Source organism: Manacus vitellinus, unplaced genomic scaffold (assembly GCF_001715985.3).
Source record: "Manacus vitellinus isolate BGI_N305 unplaced genomic scaffold, ASM171598v3 scaffold_5_pilon, whole genome shotgun sequence".
Lineage (NCBI taxonomy): Eukaryota > Metazoa > Chordata > Aves > Passeriformes > Pipridae > Manacus > Manacus vitellinus.
Genome location: NW_021940682.1, coordinates 39203239 through 39222164, shown reverse-complemented (window position 1 = coordinate 39222164; position 18926 = coordinate 39203239). Strand labels below are relative to the sequence as shown.

The following is an 18926-nucleotide window of genomic DNA, read 5'->3' as shown; positions in this document are numbered from 1 at the left end:
TTACTGTGAGGGTGGTGAGGCACTGGAACAGGTTGTCTAGGGAGATGGTGGATTCCTCAACCCTGGCAGTGTTCAAAACCAGGTTGGATGGGTCTCTGAACAAGCTGTCCTAGTGAGAGGGAGGCTTGGCCCGGATGATCCTTTCGGTCCGTTCCAAGCCCCTCCCATTCCGTGATTTCGTCACGGTCACCGGGCGGGGCCCCCCGCGTGCTGCCCGACGTCGCCCGCCCGCTCCCGCCCGTCCCGGCCGGCGCGCACGCGCAGCAGCCCGCCCCGCGCGGCCGCGATTCTCGCGTCACCGCCCCGCCCCCCCGGCGACCCGCGAGGGCGGTGGCGCGCGCCCCACTGTTCCGGCCCCCGAGGCAGCGCAGGCGCAAGTGGTGCGGTGCCGCGCGGCGAAAGTGTTGGTCGTTCCCGGTTCGGCCCGCTTCGCGCCCCGCTTCCGACCGGGGGTACCGCTCGTGAGGGGCGCGCCCGGACCGCGCTCGGCCCTGACCGGCTCGCGGCGCGGCCGGGGCAGAGGGGGGAGGCGGAAGCCGCTTGCCGGCAGGCACCGCCCGCGGGAAGGGCCGTGTCGCGTCGCCACCGGGTCAATACGGGGAACGGAGGGTGGGGGGAAACACGGTGAGCGCGTGCCGGACATACGGGGCTCGCGCGCGTGACGCGGGGTGGGCCGGGACAGCGGGGAACGTGGAACGGGACGGGACGGGACGGGACGCGGTGCTTGTTTACGCGGCCGCTCTCGGCCCCGATTCTGCGAAATGGCGCAAGGCAAGAACAGCGCCCGCTCCCCCCCGGGACAGGAGGAGCCCCTGTGCCTTTATAACCCGGCCCGCCGGCGGGGCCCGCAGCCCGGAGCGTGGCGCGGACCCAGCGGGGCAGGCACAGCTCAGCAGAGGAGACCGTAAGTAACGACGCCGCAGTCTGCGGCGGTGTCACCTCTGCTGTCACTGTGGCGTCGGCCTGCGCAGAAGTTGGCCTGCATGCCTACCTGGCGGCCCTCCTCGGGGGCTAGAGAAGCCTGGACTTGCCATTTGGGCAAGTAGTGGATTTGTGCCTGCAGTGCCAGCGCAGCTCTGGTGTGCTGTGTAAAACGCTGCTCCGCCCGTCGCATCTTTCTTTGCAGAGCAAGGGTTGTATACTGCCCTTGGCTCTTGGGATAGACATGTCTTATTGAACTTTGCTCAAAGAACTGGCGTCCCTCCTCCCCTGTGAGGAATTCTGCAAAGGGGTTGTAATATAATGACATTTGAAATGTGATTTCTGCACAAGGTAATTTGGTAAAGAAAGACAAATTTCTCTCTGTAGGAAAAAACAGCAATCAATTTTCTGTATGTTACTAAATGCTTTTGAGAAGTATAACATTGCTTAAGATAGGCTTAAACTGGCCTTTAGGGAGTAGCATGTTGAAATGTTGGGGTGGCGCTACCAAATGTCCTGAGCAGTAAATATTCCCATGAGCTTATTTCATTTGAATGTTTATCTGCCTTTACAGAAAGCGTAAATAAGCTTCATCTGCCTTAAACGACTCTGTGATTTTTAGTCTACTTGTTACTGTATATGGGTCTCCATTGTTGATTTTTTTGTTGTTTTTTTTTTGTTTTTCAGATAACACTACAATATGAGATTTATTTATTGAAATATATTTTCTGGAATGAAGTAGAAAGCAACATAGAAAAGGCGTAATTATTTATAAGTAATGACAGTTCAATTATCTTTGGACGCATATTTGGTCTTTTTTATTAACCCAAAAAATCTTTGGTGGAAACAAAGAAACAAATATCTGTGTTTGCATAGACCTAAAGTCTGCTGGAGGATAAATCATGCCACACACCTGAGAGTTTTGCATACAAGCGAGCCTCGGTGTAAATGGGCCAGAAGCAGAACATTTTGGTATAGCAAATATATTTACAGTCATGAGTTTTTATACTGTAGAATTTCTAAACTTCTAACTTCTTCTTCCAAAGGACTTACAAAGGTGAGCATTCGCATGTCACGAATTAAGAATACTATAGAATCTGTTTCAAAGGCTGTGTCTGGCACTCACAGTGAACTGGTGTCACGAATAGCTCGATTAAAGTCACACTCAGGTACTTTGGGAAAAGCAAATAAAAGTAGTGCAGGTGTAAATAACATCAATGCAAATCTAGGCAATGATAAAAAAGTCACAGATGCCAGAACTCAGGAGGATTGCAACAGAGGCCCATCTGCAAAGAAATCCATTTGTGCAAGTGAAAACTTGGAATCTGTGTTAGTAAATTCAAGTGGTACTTGTCAAGATACTCCAGAAGTTTCAGCATCTACTAAAAACCACCTTTTTCATATAAGCTACTTTTCTACAAATTTTGGAGAGACTTACAACTTCATAGCTGATCATATCAACTCTTACTTTAGTAATTCTGCTATGGAACAAGAGAAAAAAAGGAATGCTTCATTACAGGACTCTAAAAGTGAAGAGAGGAATAAGCTTGATTCATCAGAAAATACTGTAACAAGTGAAAAAAAGACAGTGGATTCAGCAGCTACTTTAGCTCCTGAAGCAGAGACTCTGGGTGCTGAAAAGACAAATACTGCCCTTCCAGTTTCCACTAAAAAAAGTATTGCAAACTTTCTTTCGTATCCCAGTAACAGCGTACAGGCTTTTGTAGACAGCTATATCGGGGGGCTGGTTCCCAAGTTAAGATCCGAATCAAAAGTTGTTTCACCAGAAAAGAGTAAACAGCCAGAACAAGAAGTGTGTGAGAAGACTGATGAGGACAAATCAAAAGAGGCCAAGACTGCAGAAGAGAGGGAAAAGCGTCTGTCTCTTCAGAGAGAAAAGGCAAGTCTTTGTTCAGTGTTAATTATTTATGTATTATTTCTATGTATATTTTATACAAGTGTATATATACACTGCACTAGTGTAGTGTGTGGCACCATACATATACATACATGCTTATGTAAATAAGTATATACCTCTGTCTGTACTTACATATGTACACATACTTTTATTCATATGCATACCTACATGTAAGTACATAATGTGGTGTCCCTGTCCATGGCAGGGAGGTTGGAACTAGAGGGTGTTAAAGGCCCCTTCCAACCCAAACTGTTCTATGATTTATTCTATGTACTTTGATAAATAAGTATATATGTAAAATGTATAAATTTTCATATATATATGCAAACTATATATAAACTTACAAATACATATATGTATTTAAAATAGGTATATATACATCTGTATACATGTATAAAAATATGTATATACTTTTTATAGAAGTACACATGTATATGTAAGTTTATATATAAAGCATGTATATATATATATAAATATACACACGTGTGTGTGTGTGTGTGTGTGTGTGTGTGTGGTATATACATATACTTAGTTCATGTATATGTAGAGAGACTCCATAAATACAGACAGATCTAGTTGGGGGGGGGTTGTAGTTACAGTAATTTCACAGTTCCTGGTTTGTTTATGGTTCATATACCATGATTTCAGAGTTGCCCTGAAAATACACCTGAGTACATGCTGACACATGTTTGTTTGGTGTATTCTTGCTGTGAGCTGACTTTATTTAGTTTTCTAGTTAAGAATCAAAAGGTCGTCTGTTTCCAGTTTAAGTAATGCTTACTTGGAATGTGTAGCAGATCTCTAGTACAACATCCTGCTCATTCCTTCTGAGAAATCTTAAAATAACACATTGGAATTGGTGTTGACAAATTTGACACATTTCTTAGAGTAGTTTTATATTATCTGTTTATCTTTTTTAGATTATTGCAAGAGTGAGTATTGATAACAGGACTCGAGCTTTAGTTCAAGCCCTACGAAGATCCACTAATCGGAGAGTCTGTATCAGCAGGGTTGAAGAACTGACCTATCATCTTCTAGAATTTCCAGAGAGCAGAGGAGTTGCAATTAAGGTGCAAATAGTCCTTATGCTTGGATAAAAATTAAATATCTGACAGATGATTGGTATAGAATAACATAAAACCTCGTTATTTGCTTCTGTGGACTAGTCTTATTTGTAAAGATTACAACTTGAGTGTCTCTTTTTGTAACTCTTTAGCTGGTTCAAGCAGATTTGTGTACAAACTATCAGCAGTTTAGCTAAAGGCTCCTAAGATTGCAATGTTTAATTTAGAAGCATACGACATGGTCATGTGGGGAGGTGGTATAGCTTTTTTTTTCAAGTGGTAGGAGAAGGTCATACGCTGTGTCCTCTGTGGCAGTTGACCAAACGGGAATGTACTGTACAGTTGATCTGCATATGCACGGTACTTTCTATGCTTGTTTACATGCTTCCTTCGAAGAGAGAAGGCAAGGGTGAAGTATAGCCATCAAATAAGTGCATGTAATCTAGTCCTACTCATTTTCTTCCCTGCAGTGAGAGGACAGGAGGTGGGTGGTAGACTATTCTAGAAGTACTAGCTCAATCACAACATTTTTCAGCCTTGTGCCTTTTTCCACAAGATGCGATAAATGTGTGACATAAATTGTAGAATTTCTGGAAAAGCAGCGTTTGGGAATGGAGTGCGGGCCAGATGAATCATTTGGGCAGGGTATAGGTCAGGAGTCCACATAAATATATGTGAATTATTTTATTATGAAAGAGTATATCCACTCTTCCCATTTGGATTGTAATGCTCTATATATTTGTGGTAATGTACATTTAAAAAATACTCGATGTGAGGAAGAATTTTAATATTTGTTATTAGTGTACTTAGAAGGCGTTTCTTGTTTTGAAGCAATGTGATACTTTTTAAGCAAAATCCGGGCTTTTACCTGTACTTGATGTGCTACATACTCAAATCTATATTTGGCTAATGTGACATTAAACCAATTAAACTTAATTCCTGGTGAATGTAGCTTTTCTAGCTATTCAAAAGATTTGTGTTTCACCTTGACTGCTGAATTTTGATAGGTAGTTACTTTTAGCAATGAGGTGTGTACAACATAATATTGGCATCCTTTATTTCCATTTTTAGAGAGAGAAAGATGGGTAAATACGGTTTTGAAGAAGTTTTCCTTCAAGTTTAACTAACATTACTTCTATACTTAAATGCCAAGCTAGTAAATTTAAGCATGGATTCTTTTGCTATAAACACATGGTTGGAATGAAATACCTTTGTATTCATCAATAGGAAAAAGTAATCCCATGCCTGCTGCGACTGAGACAGGCTAATGATGAAAGTCTTCAGGCTGCTGTTAGAGAAACTTTAGCTCTGATTGGATATACCGACCCTGTGAAAGGCTGGGGAATTAGAGTCCTCACTATTGATGGAGGAGGAACAAGGTAAAACTTCTGTAGCCTTTTTTATGCTGTAACTAGAAAGAAAATTTCAGTTTCTCTTTGATAAATGTATACCCAAAGAGGCAAGTCATGATTTACATTTGTGTTACACAGGTACTGTTTTTGTATGCATTGGTGCTTGACTAGTGCTCTGTTTGGTGCTTGTTTTGCCATACACAATTATCTTGCTCTATCCCAACTGTTGCATGCCAGAAACACAAGTCTGTGGTCTGTAATGCATCTCTCCCATTATTTCAGACACATTGAGTTGGGGGCCATACGAACCCCACACAGAAAAATACTGTACCCCAAGGGGCATTATACAGCCCTGTTAAGACCAAACTTAAAGTTTGGTGTGTGGTGTGGATGCAGCTAAAATCTCTTGAGTCTACATCCACAGAATGATCATCCCCAAGCCTTTACTACAAACCAATATGGTTGAAGCTGTTGAGTACTATTTTTGGTATGTCTGAGTATGTAATTTATATTTAGTATTCATCATTCTATTTTAATTTTGTTCTGCTACTCTTTTATTCCCTGAATTATTCAGTATTCTTATTGTTGTAGTTATTGAATTATAATTAGCTCTAAGACCACCTTTAATTAATTATGACTATGTAAGATAAAACTGCCATTGCATGTGAAGGGGATTTTTGTGTTTCAGGGGCTTAGTTGCACTTCAGACTCTTCGGAAACTGGAAGAACTAACTGGAAAGCCAGTTCATCAACTTTTTGACTACATCTGTGGTGTAAGCACAGGTAATTATTAAGCCACAATTTGGAATTTTGCTGTGAATATAGTACAAGAACATCTGAGAATTAAATGTGGGTTTTACAGTTTCTGATGTAGAGGGTAAGCTGGGAAAGCATAGGTATGATTTCTAAAGTCTGTCTTTTTTCTTCTATATAAGAAGTTTGGGTGGTTTATGATAGTTGTGACTTCAAACTGATTTGTCATTGTTTTCAATTAATGTGAAATCTTCACTTTGCACACAGATACAGTTATCTTAGATATTTATGGGACTTCACAGACAACTAAGGTAATGCCCCTCAGGGACTCATATTGGATCAGTAATGCTTCCCATCTTTGTTAATGACCTGCACAGCAGGACAGAGTGTGCCTGTAGCAAGATCTTGGATGATTTAATTTAGAGGAAGTGGTCAGTATAGTGGTGCCCCTGTTCAGATTGACCTGTACAGGCTTGACAGGTTCAGTAAAACCAAATACAAAACCCTCCATCTAGAAACCAGCTTTAAAGACCTAGTCTTGATTCATACAAGCTGGACATGAATCATTAGTGTACCCTTGAGCAAAGAAAGCCAACCATGCTGGCTTGCGTGGACAAGAGCATACAATAACAGATGAAGGGTCTCTGTTTGGCTATGAATGTCTAGTTTGGGGCTTCTCTGTAAACCCTAAATTTTGGGGTGTGTTCTTGTACATACTGAGTGAGTCTGGCACAGGGTCTAGCAGATAATCAGGGGACTGGATCTCATGACATGTAAGGGAGAGAGTGCAAAAACTGGGTTTATTCAGCCTTTTAGAAGAGCAGGCTAAAGCAAAGCCTTTTTGCTGTTTCAGTTAATGAGAAAATATAAAGAAGATGGAGCTAGAGTCATCTTGAAGGTGCACAGTGATAGGAGAAAAGCCAACGGACAAGCTGGAGTGTGGGAAGTTATAATTAGGTTACAGAATCTTGTTTTTCTTGCAGAGATGGTCAGACACTGGAAGGAATTGCCTGCACAGGCTGGGAAATCTCCATCCATGGAGATATTAAAAACTTGGCTTAACAAGTCCCAAGTGACCTATTCTAATTGAACCTGTTTGAACAGAGGCTGGACTAGATGACCTCTACAGGTCCCTCCCAGACTTAATTACTCTTGTGACTCAGTGTTAAGTTACTCCTCCCTAGAAAGTAGGAAACTAAAGCATAAGTTTCTCTTCAAGCAATAGTTGTCTCCTTCAGAAATGGTGCTAGACCATTAGCCACACAATGCTGATTTCTAACATAAGGTATATGCTGTAGTTCAATAGCTCAGTTTCCTTTAGAAAATCATTCAACGTTATTCAAGTTTTTTGCACTATACTTATATTCTATACAATTTAATTCAGAAATTATATTAAACACATATGACCATGACGAGAGAAAATGTTTGTGTTTCCAGAGATTTGCTTAATAGACTCAGCAGTAAAGGAGAAGATTTAGGTCTACCAGACAGAATTTGTTTGTAGGCACAATATAGTTCCTTGTTTTACAGTTTAAATAATCTTCCAAAGAAATCCTTTGTTAGTTAATTTAGCAGTAAGTGGTTGTTTCCTCGGAAGATAGTTTCCCTGCAAAATACTTCGCCAATTTCTTCAATCATAACAAAGATATTTTATCTTGGATGGAGAGGCCTAGTGTTCTTAATTTGATCCCACTACTCTCACTAGAACTAACTTTATTTTTAATTCTTCCCCAAATTTTTGGTTTTGTAGCTGCTAGTAAGTACTTAACATATTCTTTTAAATGTTGTTTATACTATCAAGCTTTGTCTGCATTAGTCCAACTCACAGTAGTAGATGACAAGACGTGGCTGGGAGAGGTTGTGCACATCTGTCAGCATGTACTAGCAGTTCTGTTTGTGTTGACAGTACATATGCCAGTGAATCTGGATGAACTGTGCATTACAAGAGTGATGTGTTAAATGATAGGAAGGATGCCTCTTGTGCATTGCACTTCTCTTTTCTGCTGCGCTTTCTGTATTAATATCATTTAGCTGTTTTGCCTTTGAGGTTTAGAAATAATCAGTTTGCTGTGAATTCAGCATCACAGAGTCTGTCTTTGTAGTTAGCTTTCCTGTACTTGTCTTCACTGGGGGTCAGAGCATTTAAATGCAGCAGTCACAGAGAAAGGTCACTGCAATGATGCTGTAATAGGCCCTGAAACCTTGGAAACTGCTCACCAAAATAGCAAATGCGTGATAATGTAGAAGTGATGCTGGAGAGTTTAGAGGAAAACAAGATAGCAGAGGATTTGCATGACTTGGGAAAATGATGTTTGCTGCTAGGTGTTAGAATACAGGCATTTGGTGACTTGGCAATTAAGTTACTCTCGATGAAACTTTGTGTCAAATAGGCCCAAGTTCCCTTAAGTGTTTGTGCTACTTTTTAAGAAACTGAGACCATCAATGCACTGATGCTCAGCTGTCAAGGTGGTGGGGTTTGTGAGAGCAAGAGAGGCTTGGAAGTCATATTTCCTTTAAAGCCATCCATAACTTCCTTCATGTAGTTTGTTCTGCACGTGTTGTACTCTTACTCTATTTCAAGCATTTGCACCTTTTAGAAATAATTTTATTCAAACCTATTGCATTTATTTGCAGATTGAAAAAAACATGTGTCCTAACTATTCCTAACGCTTAATTACATGCTCTCACAGTACTGCACAATTAGATTTAAAGCTTATACGTGTCCCTTTCAGTTTATTATATCTAAGAATTGTATAATGTTTTAATTGTATTTCTCCACAGTCTTTATTGGTATTCAACAGCCATGCTTTTTGAATGCTGTTGTTTTTTCTCCTGTAAGGGTAGGTCATAATTTTTGCTAGGCATACACTAGATGGCAGCATGTATGAGACTAACTGTGAATGATTGCAACCAAATGTAATCCTAAGTACTCAAAACTCCCTTATTTTTAAAGAATTTTCTGAGAATTTTTCTCTATTGACTTAAGAGTTTTCAAAATAGCAAGTAATGCTCCAAATATGTTTCTAATATCACAACATAGATTTCTCTTACTTATTTCTCTTTCCAAGTAAAGCAGTAGATTTAATTTGTTTTCTGCCCTATACTTGTTTGCAGGGATGAAATCTGCAAAATGAAATAATGTCACTTTTCAACTTCTCATATTTCTGGTTTTGAAAGTAGACTGTTTCTATCTTATATATGTCCCTTTAAAACATGGTCTGTGATGTCTGAACAGAAATTTACCGATATAAATGTAAATTGGTCTTCCTATTTCCAGACAGATACTCTGCTAACTTATGACCTACATTAACTGGTAATACATCTTTGTAATCTCACTTCAGTCTACATTTTATATTGCAAAATATTTGTTTTTCAGGAGCTATATTAGCTTTTATGTTGGGATTGTTCCATATCCCTCTGGATGATTGTGAAGAACTGTACCACAAATTAGGATCAGATGTTTTTAAGCAGAATGTCATTGTTGGAACAGTCAAAATGGGTTGGAGCCACGCCTTTTATGACAGTGATATATGGGAAAAAATGCTCAAGTAAGTAAATAATGATTAGGTGAAAAATAATTAATGTAGTGTCTGAGTGCATTTGGTTTTATTATTGCTTCACTGGTAATGAAAATTCTTAAAACAACTAGAAAGGGGCAGCATATACTCTAATTCTGCTGCTTTCATATCTACCAAAACACTGAAAGCCTTTAATGTAATGATTTCTGTTTCTGGGGAATAAAGTAAGCTTTAATGCACTGATTTCTGATTATATTCCTGTATGCTTGCCAGCTCTGTTTGATCTGACTCATTACAGATTTGCTACAAAATTTACTAGCCACCTGCTGTGCCTTTTTTCTTATAGGAGATTGGTGAGAAATGAAATTATGTGCTCTAGTAGGGATTTTTAATGTTGGGGGTTTGCCCATTGTCCCCTTCTTTGAAAAGGGAAATGAGCTGTAAGGATCACAATGAAAAAATATCCTCAGTGTCAGAGTTGCCCATTAAATGGTATTTGTTCTTAGAAATGTATACACACGCATTAATGGCTACACAGGAAAAGTCACTGTAAGGAATTATTGTATTATGTGTTTTATTCATCTGTATTGGTATTGATAGTTCAATTGTTTATAATTTTTAGCAAACTAATATCATAGTCTCTCAACCAACATAAGCTGGCACTACCACTGAAAGAACTGAAACAGTCTTTTCTGAGAGAAAGTGTAAAAAGGTAAAAGGTTCCTTCTGATAAATAATAAGTTCCTTTGGGAACATGATTAGTGTGTTTTATGAGATTGAAAGAGGGTTTTTTTCTAAACTTTTTGTGGGAATACCTTTGCTGTTTGAGTTTTAAGCATATCACATCTTTGAAGTGGAAAGAGAGGCTTCGAAGCACCACTTCTCTGTGCCCTTGCATATTTTTAGAAATAAATAGGTTTATCAAATTAATATCATGAGCTTTTCAGATATGTGGAGGTCTTTTTTTTAGAAATGAGATTTTTCTCTGCCTTTCTTCTTTCCCCTCCGCTCAACTAAAAGAAGTCTTGTGTAAATCACAATAACCTCATATGAAAGTATTTTACATGCTTTTAATTAAAATGCTTTTTTTTGATTTTTGCAGCTGTAGCACATTAGGTAAAGAATTCCGGTGCAATAGACAGAAGCCAGGCAATTAATATACTATCTATAGACTGAATTGGAAATTAAATGTGCTGATCAACAAATGACTTCTTGTTGACCTAATTTCTCAATGTTGAAGGGAGATTCTATGCCTACACAACATTTTATTGAAGGGATTCCTGGAGGCTTCCTTGTGGTGTGGGAGCCTGGAACTAAGAAAGGGAATAGCACCTCTTTACAGCAATATGAAGGTCAGGTCTAACTTTCAGTCGTAGTGTGAGGAAAATGCTCTCTGTTTTGTTTTAAATTTAAAAGCCTTACTTGTTCTGGGTGGGTTTTTGTTGTTTAAATGCTAGCTTGTCTCCCTTCCTTGAAATAGAGAATATCCATTGACAATATACAGACATGCAATATATGTTTAGCCCTACCATGATGTCAGTGGTTATATTTTTTGACAGAAAGTATTCCCGCTGAAAATAATTAAGCTAATGTTACATTAGGCTAATGTTGCATGCATTCATGAGGTATGTTATAAATTCCATTTCAGAAAATGGAACTAATTTTATTTAACTGACTTTTTATACAGAGTGCTGTAGGGAATTGATTTTAAGTCTTATGTATTTGTCTATTTTAACTTTTCGTATATATTTCTTGAGTTGCAATTTGAGGACTGGTTTTAATCAGTTACATTGTGCAGAAAATTATACTTACCACATATCAGTCTTAGGTAGTGCTATATTGAATTGCATTTGTAAGAAGAACCTGGCTTATAGTTCCAACTTTTCTGTTTTCTCTTGACTGTTGTTTACTTATACTATTTTTTTCTTGCGTATGTCTGAAGAAACTACTGGAGAAATTTGGTGAGCAGCTAGGGGTTTTCACAAGCTAGCTAAAATACTGGGATTGAGAAGCAATCAATCACTTTATGGAGTGTAGGATAAAAGCTACATGTACTCTTTTGGTAGGAAAATTGGTAATGCCTGTGTTTGAGAATGCAAGTAATAATACTTCAAACCGGTATTTGTTTTGCAAATTGAACACTGTTTTCTAGCAACTGGATGGGCAGCACATTCTGTACCAGCATGTGCTATAAAAGTCTCTCCTGTAGGTTTGGTAAGGATGTAATAGTTTCCTGGTTCTACTGTTGTTGTTAGAAGAGGGTAAAAGGTACAATTTTACCTTTTGCATTGAATGCTCTTTCTCAAGTGTTTGATTGCACTGTTGCTGTAGCCCATTAGAATGTTTCTTCAAGCACATGGTTGGCAGAATGTTGTTCACAGCGTTACTGAAATAGGTGTTGCAATATTAGTGACTGGAAGCAATGAAACAGCAATGTTTGTGAGAGAGACTTATGTAGGTCATGTCTAGAGGACATAGGCACAGACAGACAGACACAAACAAAGTAGATAGATGCAAAAATAGGGAAATGAAATTATGTGTAAAGTAATAACCTGTGAGTGGAAAAATGTAAAATGCTTACAGGATTTAAAGTAGCTTTAATATCAAAAGTGATTTGGGTGCTGTCATGGACAGTGTAATGAAACATTTATATTCTTGTGGTCAAACAAGGTGATTGTCAATTGGCATTGAAAATACAGAAAATATTATGATGCCATTATATTAATTCGTAGTACAGTTTCACTTGAAATACTATTTACAGTCCCGGTTACCCCATTTTAGAGAATGTTTCTGTTGCAAGATTGTTAAAAAGTAGCCAGCGACCTAAAGACAACATACACAAAGGCACTAGGAGTCTTTAACTTGTTTGCTTTTTTTCATGATAAAGTGGTAATTTGAGATAAATAAGGTATCTTGAGAATTACCAGTCTCCTCTTTTCTTTGTGATCAAGGGAATATTCAATAAAAGTAAAATTAGAAGACGTTCTTTTTTTAATGCAGTATGTGAAGAAACTGTGGAATTACTTCTGCTGTGACTTAGTTAAAATAACTGAACAGCGAGGCTTGACAAAAACATTTATATAATACGCAATTACTCTATTAATGCTAGCAAGAGAACTAAATTTGGAGGTGATATTAAACTTTTATCTTTAGACCTTAATGTCTAAAGTTGCATAGTACTTTAAGGGATTTCTTGTACCTACTCGGAAGCATCAGTTCCTGGCCTCCATAAAAAACAAGATGTGAGGAGGTAGTTATTCAGTTTGATGGTTCCTATAATTAAGCAGTGGAAATCACTTATGCATTTTTTTAATCTTTGCATTCAGGGTTTGGGAAAAAATAACTAATATAGATATTTCAGAAGTAGATTAAAGTGATGCAAATCAGTAGATGTCTTTGATATCTCACCTCTGTCAGTCTCATATCTTTTATTCCTACTTCATGGTTTTGTGTGCCTTTGTCTCCTTCTGTAATCAGTTAGGGAGTGCAGATGGCACTTTTTCCCCTCCTGGCTGGTGACTGAGACTGGAATCAATGCATTTATTAAAAAAAATAAAACAGTGCTACTGATAGAAGAATTGTGTCAGCAAGAGTTTTCAATCATAGGACTGGAAGCTGGTTTTCTTCCTTCTTCCCTCTCAAGGACATGTACACAGCCATCCTTCTAGCACAGATATCCAGTAGTGGAGCAGCAAATTGTCCTAGCTACAAGTACAGTCTACTGTCTGCATGGAGGACTGCTGCTATTGTAGCATGTAAAGCTGCTTTTATCTTCTGACCTGACTAGGTTGATAAAGGTGTTGTTTTTACCAGTGGAAGAGCTACCACCTACTGTCAAAAGGGGGTGTGAGCTGTAAGTAGATGATCTCATAAAAACAACACATGGAATATCCCTGCTTTAAAAGTATGGCAATACTGGCAACAATCTTTGCAGAATAAGGCAAATGTACCACCAGTGTTTGGGTGGGCTGTGTATGGGAGGAAGAAAACTTGCTTAAAGGACAGCCTGTTTTTAGAATCATTATGGATGACCACCAACTCTGTAAGAGTTTTAGACCTTTACTGTAAGCAAATCAAAGCTGAAATAGATGCTGAGGTGAGATTATTGGCTAGTGTGATAATTTACTCCAGTCTCCTCTACTATACAGGAGGGTTACCTTCTAGTTAGCAATTGGAATACTGACCCTAATGCTAATGTGATGATACATTACAATGCTGCCCATTCATGTGATTTATAGAAGTGTATGCATCTGAAAAATTTTTTCCTCAAAAAGGGATATTAAATGCATATTGGATTACTGTTATGGAAGATTACATGTAGGTGTTTTAACTTTCTTTGAATCATGTGGAATGACATCTTTCTCTCCTTAGCTTTTGTTTTTGTGACAGTGCAGAAGAGTAATTTTCATTACTATGAAACTGCTTAATAAGGATGTTGAGTTTTTGATTCCTGAATGTAGCAAAGTGCTTCATCTAACTAAGTAGTTGAGTAATCCTAATGATTATCGTTAAATATGTGATGAAGTAACTTGAATCAAGACCTCGAACACTCTTCAGATTTATTTCTAACAGCCTAGAAGGTTTGAAATATTGGTCCGTTGAAGTCAGCTGCAGAAATCTGATTAGTAAAGTGAAATTCAAGGACTCCTTCTTTTAAATCCAAAGGTTGCAGAAATAAGAATGATAAAAATATACATCTTTTTAATGCTAAACTGATGGAGCATTTTCAGTTTTGTACACTCTTTTTTGTAGAGAAAAAATGGGCTCGAATCTTATGATTGAAACTGCAAGGAAGTCCAAATGTCCAAAGGTAAGTACTGTTTTCTGAGGTAAATACTAATTGTGTATTTCACAAATACTGTTAGGAGTTCTGAGTAAATTCTGTCCCTAGAAGAATATTGGGTAAACAGCATGAGTGTTGATAGCTCTTCAGGCTTCCATTGCAATAACCTGGGCTTTTACAAGATAAAAATTAATTAGATTCTTAAACTTCTGCATCAATTTCTCATATTTTTAATACTTCGAGTTGGAATATATTTCAGAGATGTTAAAAGCCTTGAAAGCGTAGAAATACTAGGTCAACATTTTGACATTGTGTAAAGCTTATTTTTTTCATATAAGAATTCTAGTGTCTGGAGATCCTGTCATGTCATCCATGATCTGTTTTACTGTGTTGTAAGAGGACAGGGTTTCTTCTCACTTTATTTGGAGTACCCAGTTTTCTCCAGGCACATTCTTAAGCCTAGAGATCTCTTCTCTTCCTGTATGGTAGAAAAGGCACCAAGTCATTGGAGGGGTGTTAGATACAGCAGCAGCACGAGAGTGAAAGATGAGAAAGCCTGGGTATTTTATTTTTGGTGAAGGATAGGGTGTGAAGAAAGAAGAGAAATATAATAGGACATATTTCAGAACAATCTGTAATTAACAGGTGTTTTGGTGTCATAGCACTATATTCATTGCTTTACTGTTAAATGGAAGATATTCACATTTTTCTAAACATAGAAACATGTGCCTGACTGACTGCGTTCCTAGTCCATGTCTAAAACAAGGACATGAAAAGGCTGGTGTGGTATGTTGCTTTCTGAGAGAGAAGCTATCCTATGTTGACTTGAAAGTTATCTTTGAACTGGGATCTTTGGCTTCCTTCCATGTTCTTCAGTAATAAAATGTGAATATAAATAGAGTTGAAACTAGCTGTTCCCAGTAATTGCTTTGTAGTGCTCTCAGTGGTGGCACTCTTTACAAGGTATAGCAAAATCAAAATAAAACATGCAATTGTGTGCTCTGCTGCTGTTAAATCATGGCAAGATGGATTTTTCCTGAAGGTGCTGAGCACTTGGCAACTTAGACTGCATCATGAAGTGGAAGAATACATGGGTATTGCCAAAAATAAAATTAAACATCCATTTAATAGGTTTTTTATTAAATTTCCTGAAGTTGTTTTTCTTTCTTCTTCTAGTAGTGCTTAGAACTAAACCTTCCTTTTGACAAAAACAGCAAACTTTCCCTCCATCAAATAATTGAGTATGAACCAGGCACATGTTTTGCTTTTGCATTGTCATGTAGAAGTTACTCTTTTGTTTTCTTTTCTGTAAGGATGAATCTACTGTGAATAAAATTATTTAAATTAAGTAGCTGAAGAATGAAAATGCATAGAGTGATATCACAGCATCAGCTGTGCTCTTGGGTAAATTTCATGAAAACACCCTACTCTGTAAAATAGTAAACAAAACGGAATTGAACAGCCACTTGGCTGCTAAAGAGTGTTTTTCTGATAGTGCCAGCCAGGCTGGCTGCAACAACACTAAAAGGTCTTGCGTATTCTAACACACATAACTGTAGGCACCTTCATCTCATGATTATAGCTGTAAGATGCATTTTTTTTTAGTCATACTTTTTTTGGTTTTTAATGGAAATACCATTTTGGCCTTTCACTTTGATATACTTATTGGGATTTCTGTTACTGACATTTCAGTGTCCTTATAAAAACCTTGAAAGACTTACATTTTATTCTTTTGGGTTTTGGGTGGGTTTTAGATTTCTTTTTGGGGAGGGAGATTCTTCCTGCAATTCTTTAACTCAGGTTTTGTTATTAAGTAATCGTTTTTGGGGGGAGAGAAATTGATTGACAGTTCTGATATTCATATTTAATGGCATTGTTGCATTGCTGATTACAGACGTCTGAGAATAAAATACTGTTCCTAAAAGCAAAATATTCTGTAATCATGTAGTTGACAGCAGCAACATTATTTAAACATCATAGATATTCGTAGAAACAGAGTAACCAGTGGAAACAATTTCAGGTTAAAAATAGCATTTTCTTTAGGGAATTGGGGTTTTTGTTTGGTTTTTACTTTCACTTTTTAAAATTTAGATAGACTTTATAAAAATGTAAATAAACAATGAACCTAGTAAGATTCCAGAGATGCACTTAAGGTATAAATTAAATTTTGCATTGTGGGAAGCTGTCATTCTTATATTAATATTATCATCATATGTAACTAATTTTGTTCCTCCTCATCACTAGGTAGCTGCAGTAAGCACCATTGTAAACAGAGGAACACCACTGAAAGCATTTGTGTTTAGAAACTACAACCACTTTCCTGGTGTTAAGTCCCATTATATTGGAGGCTGTCAGTATAAGCTGTGGCAGGCCATTAGAGCATCATCTGCTGCACCAGGTTACTTCCAGGAATATGTTTTGGGCAGCGATCTTCATCAGGTGAGTTGAAATCTTCTTTAGTAAATATTTTCAATTTTACACCCGAGGAAAAAAAATGGTCTGAATCTCTAAATCAAAACTAAACAAATAAATTGATAGCACAAAGGAAATCTAGGACAAATAGGGGTAAGAAAGGATATTTTCAGCTTCTATAGCCTTTATAGAACTAGAAAGGGTATAGACTTAAAAATCTTAGTCTTCTCAATACAAACTTAAGCTCTTCTACTGTTTCTTTCTTCTCTGCCTGGAAGGAAACCTTATATGAGTTGTAAATTGCCTCTGTCTTCCTGCTTACAACTGGTATTTCATTGAGCATTATTTCGCTAAACAGGTGGTGTGACTTAAAAATCTAACAATATTGTGAAGTGTGAAAAGAACAGGTTATACACTTCAGTATTCTTTTTATTAGTGCATACTCTCAGTTTACTGAAGGGACTACTTTTTAATTCTTTCCATTGACAGCTTATTCAGCTCTACCCTGGTTCTGGGCTAGTAAAAGGAATAAGAGATGTCATGGCAGTAAGATTAAACTCAGGACAACTGCAAAAGAAATTCCCTTGAGGATAAAGCAGTGTCTCCTATTAACAGTATATTCTGTTTTATTGTATTACAACTTCTGTTGGTAATTTCTTTAGTAGTTTTTTTAACCATAGTGGTTTCGTCCTCCAGTGCCCCTTTATTGTCCGCAGTTTTCTGAGTATTAAAAGAATCCTTCTTGCAGTACATACTAATTTAAAACTATTAGTTTTTATTTTTATAAATATCTAATGCAGATCTGTGACAGAAAAAAACTACAAAGAGTGACTGAACTAGAGACCCTTACTAAAGTGAGCATAGGGTTGTGTCACTTAAGTTTAATGAAAGCATCTGTTACATTTCTGTCATTTTAATTCATATGATGGCATCGGCCGTAATTGCTGGAAACCAATAATAGCATATTTTGAGTAATAAGGATGTACCTGGATCACATATAGAATTTCTGATGGTGTCTGTTGAAAGGGCTCTGTAATATCTTTAGCATTGAAATGTGCCTGAGTAATACTGAAGTTTAAAGGCTAACAGATAAATGAGTATAAGATGAAATAGAGAAAAATTAAGAGGTAATAAACATTGGTACAAAGAAACAGCTAGAATTTCATCTGAAAAAAACAGCATACTTCCATATTTTGAGTCAACATTTATAAGGTGATGGAAGAATTCAGCTGTATAAAAACTCTACAGAAGCTGAAGGGTGGAGGGGAAGGGCTCCCATGGAGGGGCAGGATGGTGCTACTACATCAATCGGATTCTGAGATTTCTTTCATTTTACTGTTTTCCCTTTTTATCTAGGGCATTTTTTCCCCCACTCCCTCCCTTACCTGCTTCCCACCCCACAGCCTCCCCAGTATGGTATATATTGTTATCCTTCAAACATTTTAATCAAATAAGTACATAAGTTTTGGGGCTTTTTTAAAGCTAAAAATGGAGCAACACGTTAAATTCCAAGCCAAAGCACAGCTTGAAATCCTGAAACGTGTTCATCTTCCATCTGGCCAAGCAAAACTGGGAAGGGAGTTGCTTTAGCCTTTGGAGCTATTCCAGGCTGGTCCTTAACTACTTGAATGGGTCAGTATTAAGCTATGTGAAGCAGTTTTCTTCCTCTTCTCACCTTTCCACCCCCTATTTCCTTGAATTGAGAGTACATCAAAATTGGTCTGTGCTTCTGTGTGAAGAATAGCTGAATAAACAACATCTTAACTTCTACACAGTGCTTACACAATTCTTTGTCTTAATATTGTTTCTGAGTTGCCAGACCTGTGTGATAGGCAGTAAGGCTGGTATTCATTTCATCTGTTCACTTTCAAGTCCAATTTACCAGACTAGAGGATGTGTAATTAGTGTTAATAGAGATCAGATTCGGTATTTTCAGACACAGAGGGCTGGAATGAAGTATAATTTATTTTTTCCTTGCTGCAGAGTCTTTGGACAAAGCCTTTAGATCTGATCTTACAAACATCATTTTGCAAATTCACCATTCTTCTCTATTTCATGTATTTTAATTACTAGAAAGGAAGGACTTAGGATGTGATTCACCTTTGTAAGCTATAAAGAACTGAATCTGTTTTCAGTAATAAAACTGTTTATTGTAGTAGAACTAGATGCTGAATTTTCTGACTCGAACTTCCATATCATCTGAAA

General features: G+C 37.8%; 1 protein-coding gene across 1 annotated transcript in view; it reads left to right on the top strand.

The window, feature by feature from the left end:
* Positions 1–1634: 1634 nt before the first annotated feature.
* PNPLA8 (patatin like phospholipase domain containing 8) overlaps positions 1635–18926 on the top strand; it is a 35259-nt gene continuing 17967 nt past the window's right edge. Inside the window, exons 1-7 of the mRNA XM_008929682.3 lie at positions 1635–2821; positions 3760–3909; positions 5131–5282; positions 5944–6038; positions 9385–9556; positions 14279–14336; positions 16554–16748. Coding sequence (XP_008927930.2) covers positions 1700–2821; positions 3760–3909; positions 5131–5282; positions 5944–6038; positions 9385–9556; positions 14279–14336; positions 16554–16748 — 1944 coding nt within the window. The 5' untranslated portion in view covers positions 1635–1699. The remainder of the gene's footprint in view (positions 2822–3759; positions 3910–5130; positions 5283–5943; positions 6039–9384; positions 9557–14278; positions 14337–16553; positions 16749–18926) is intronic.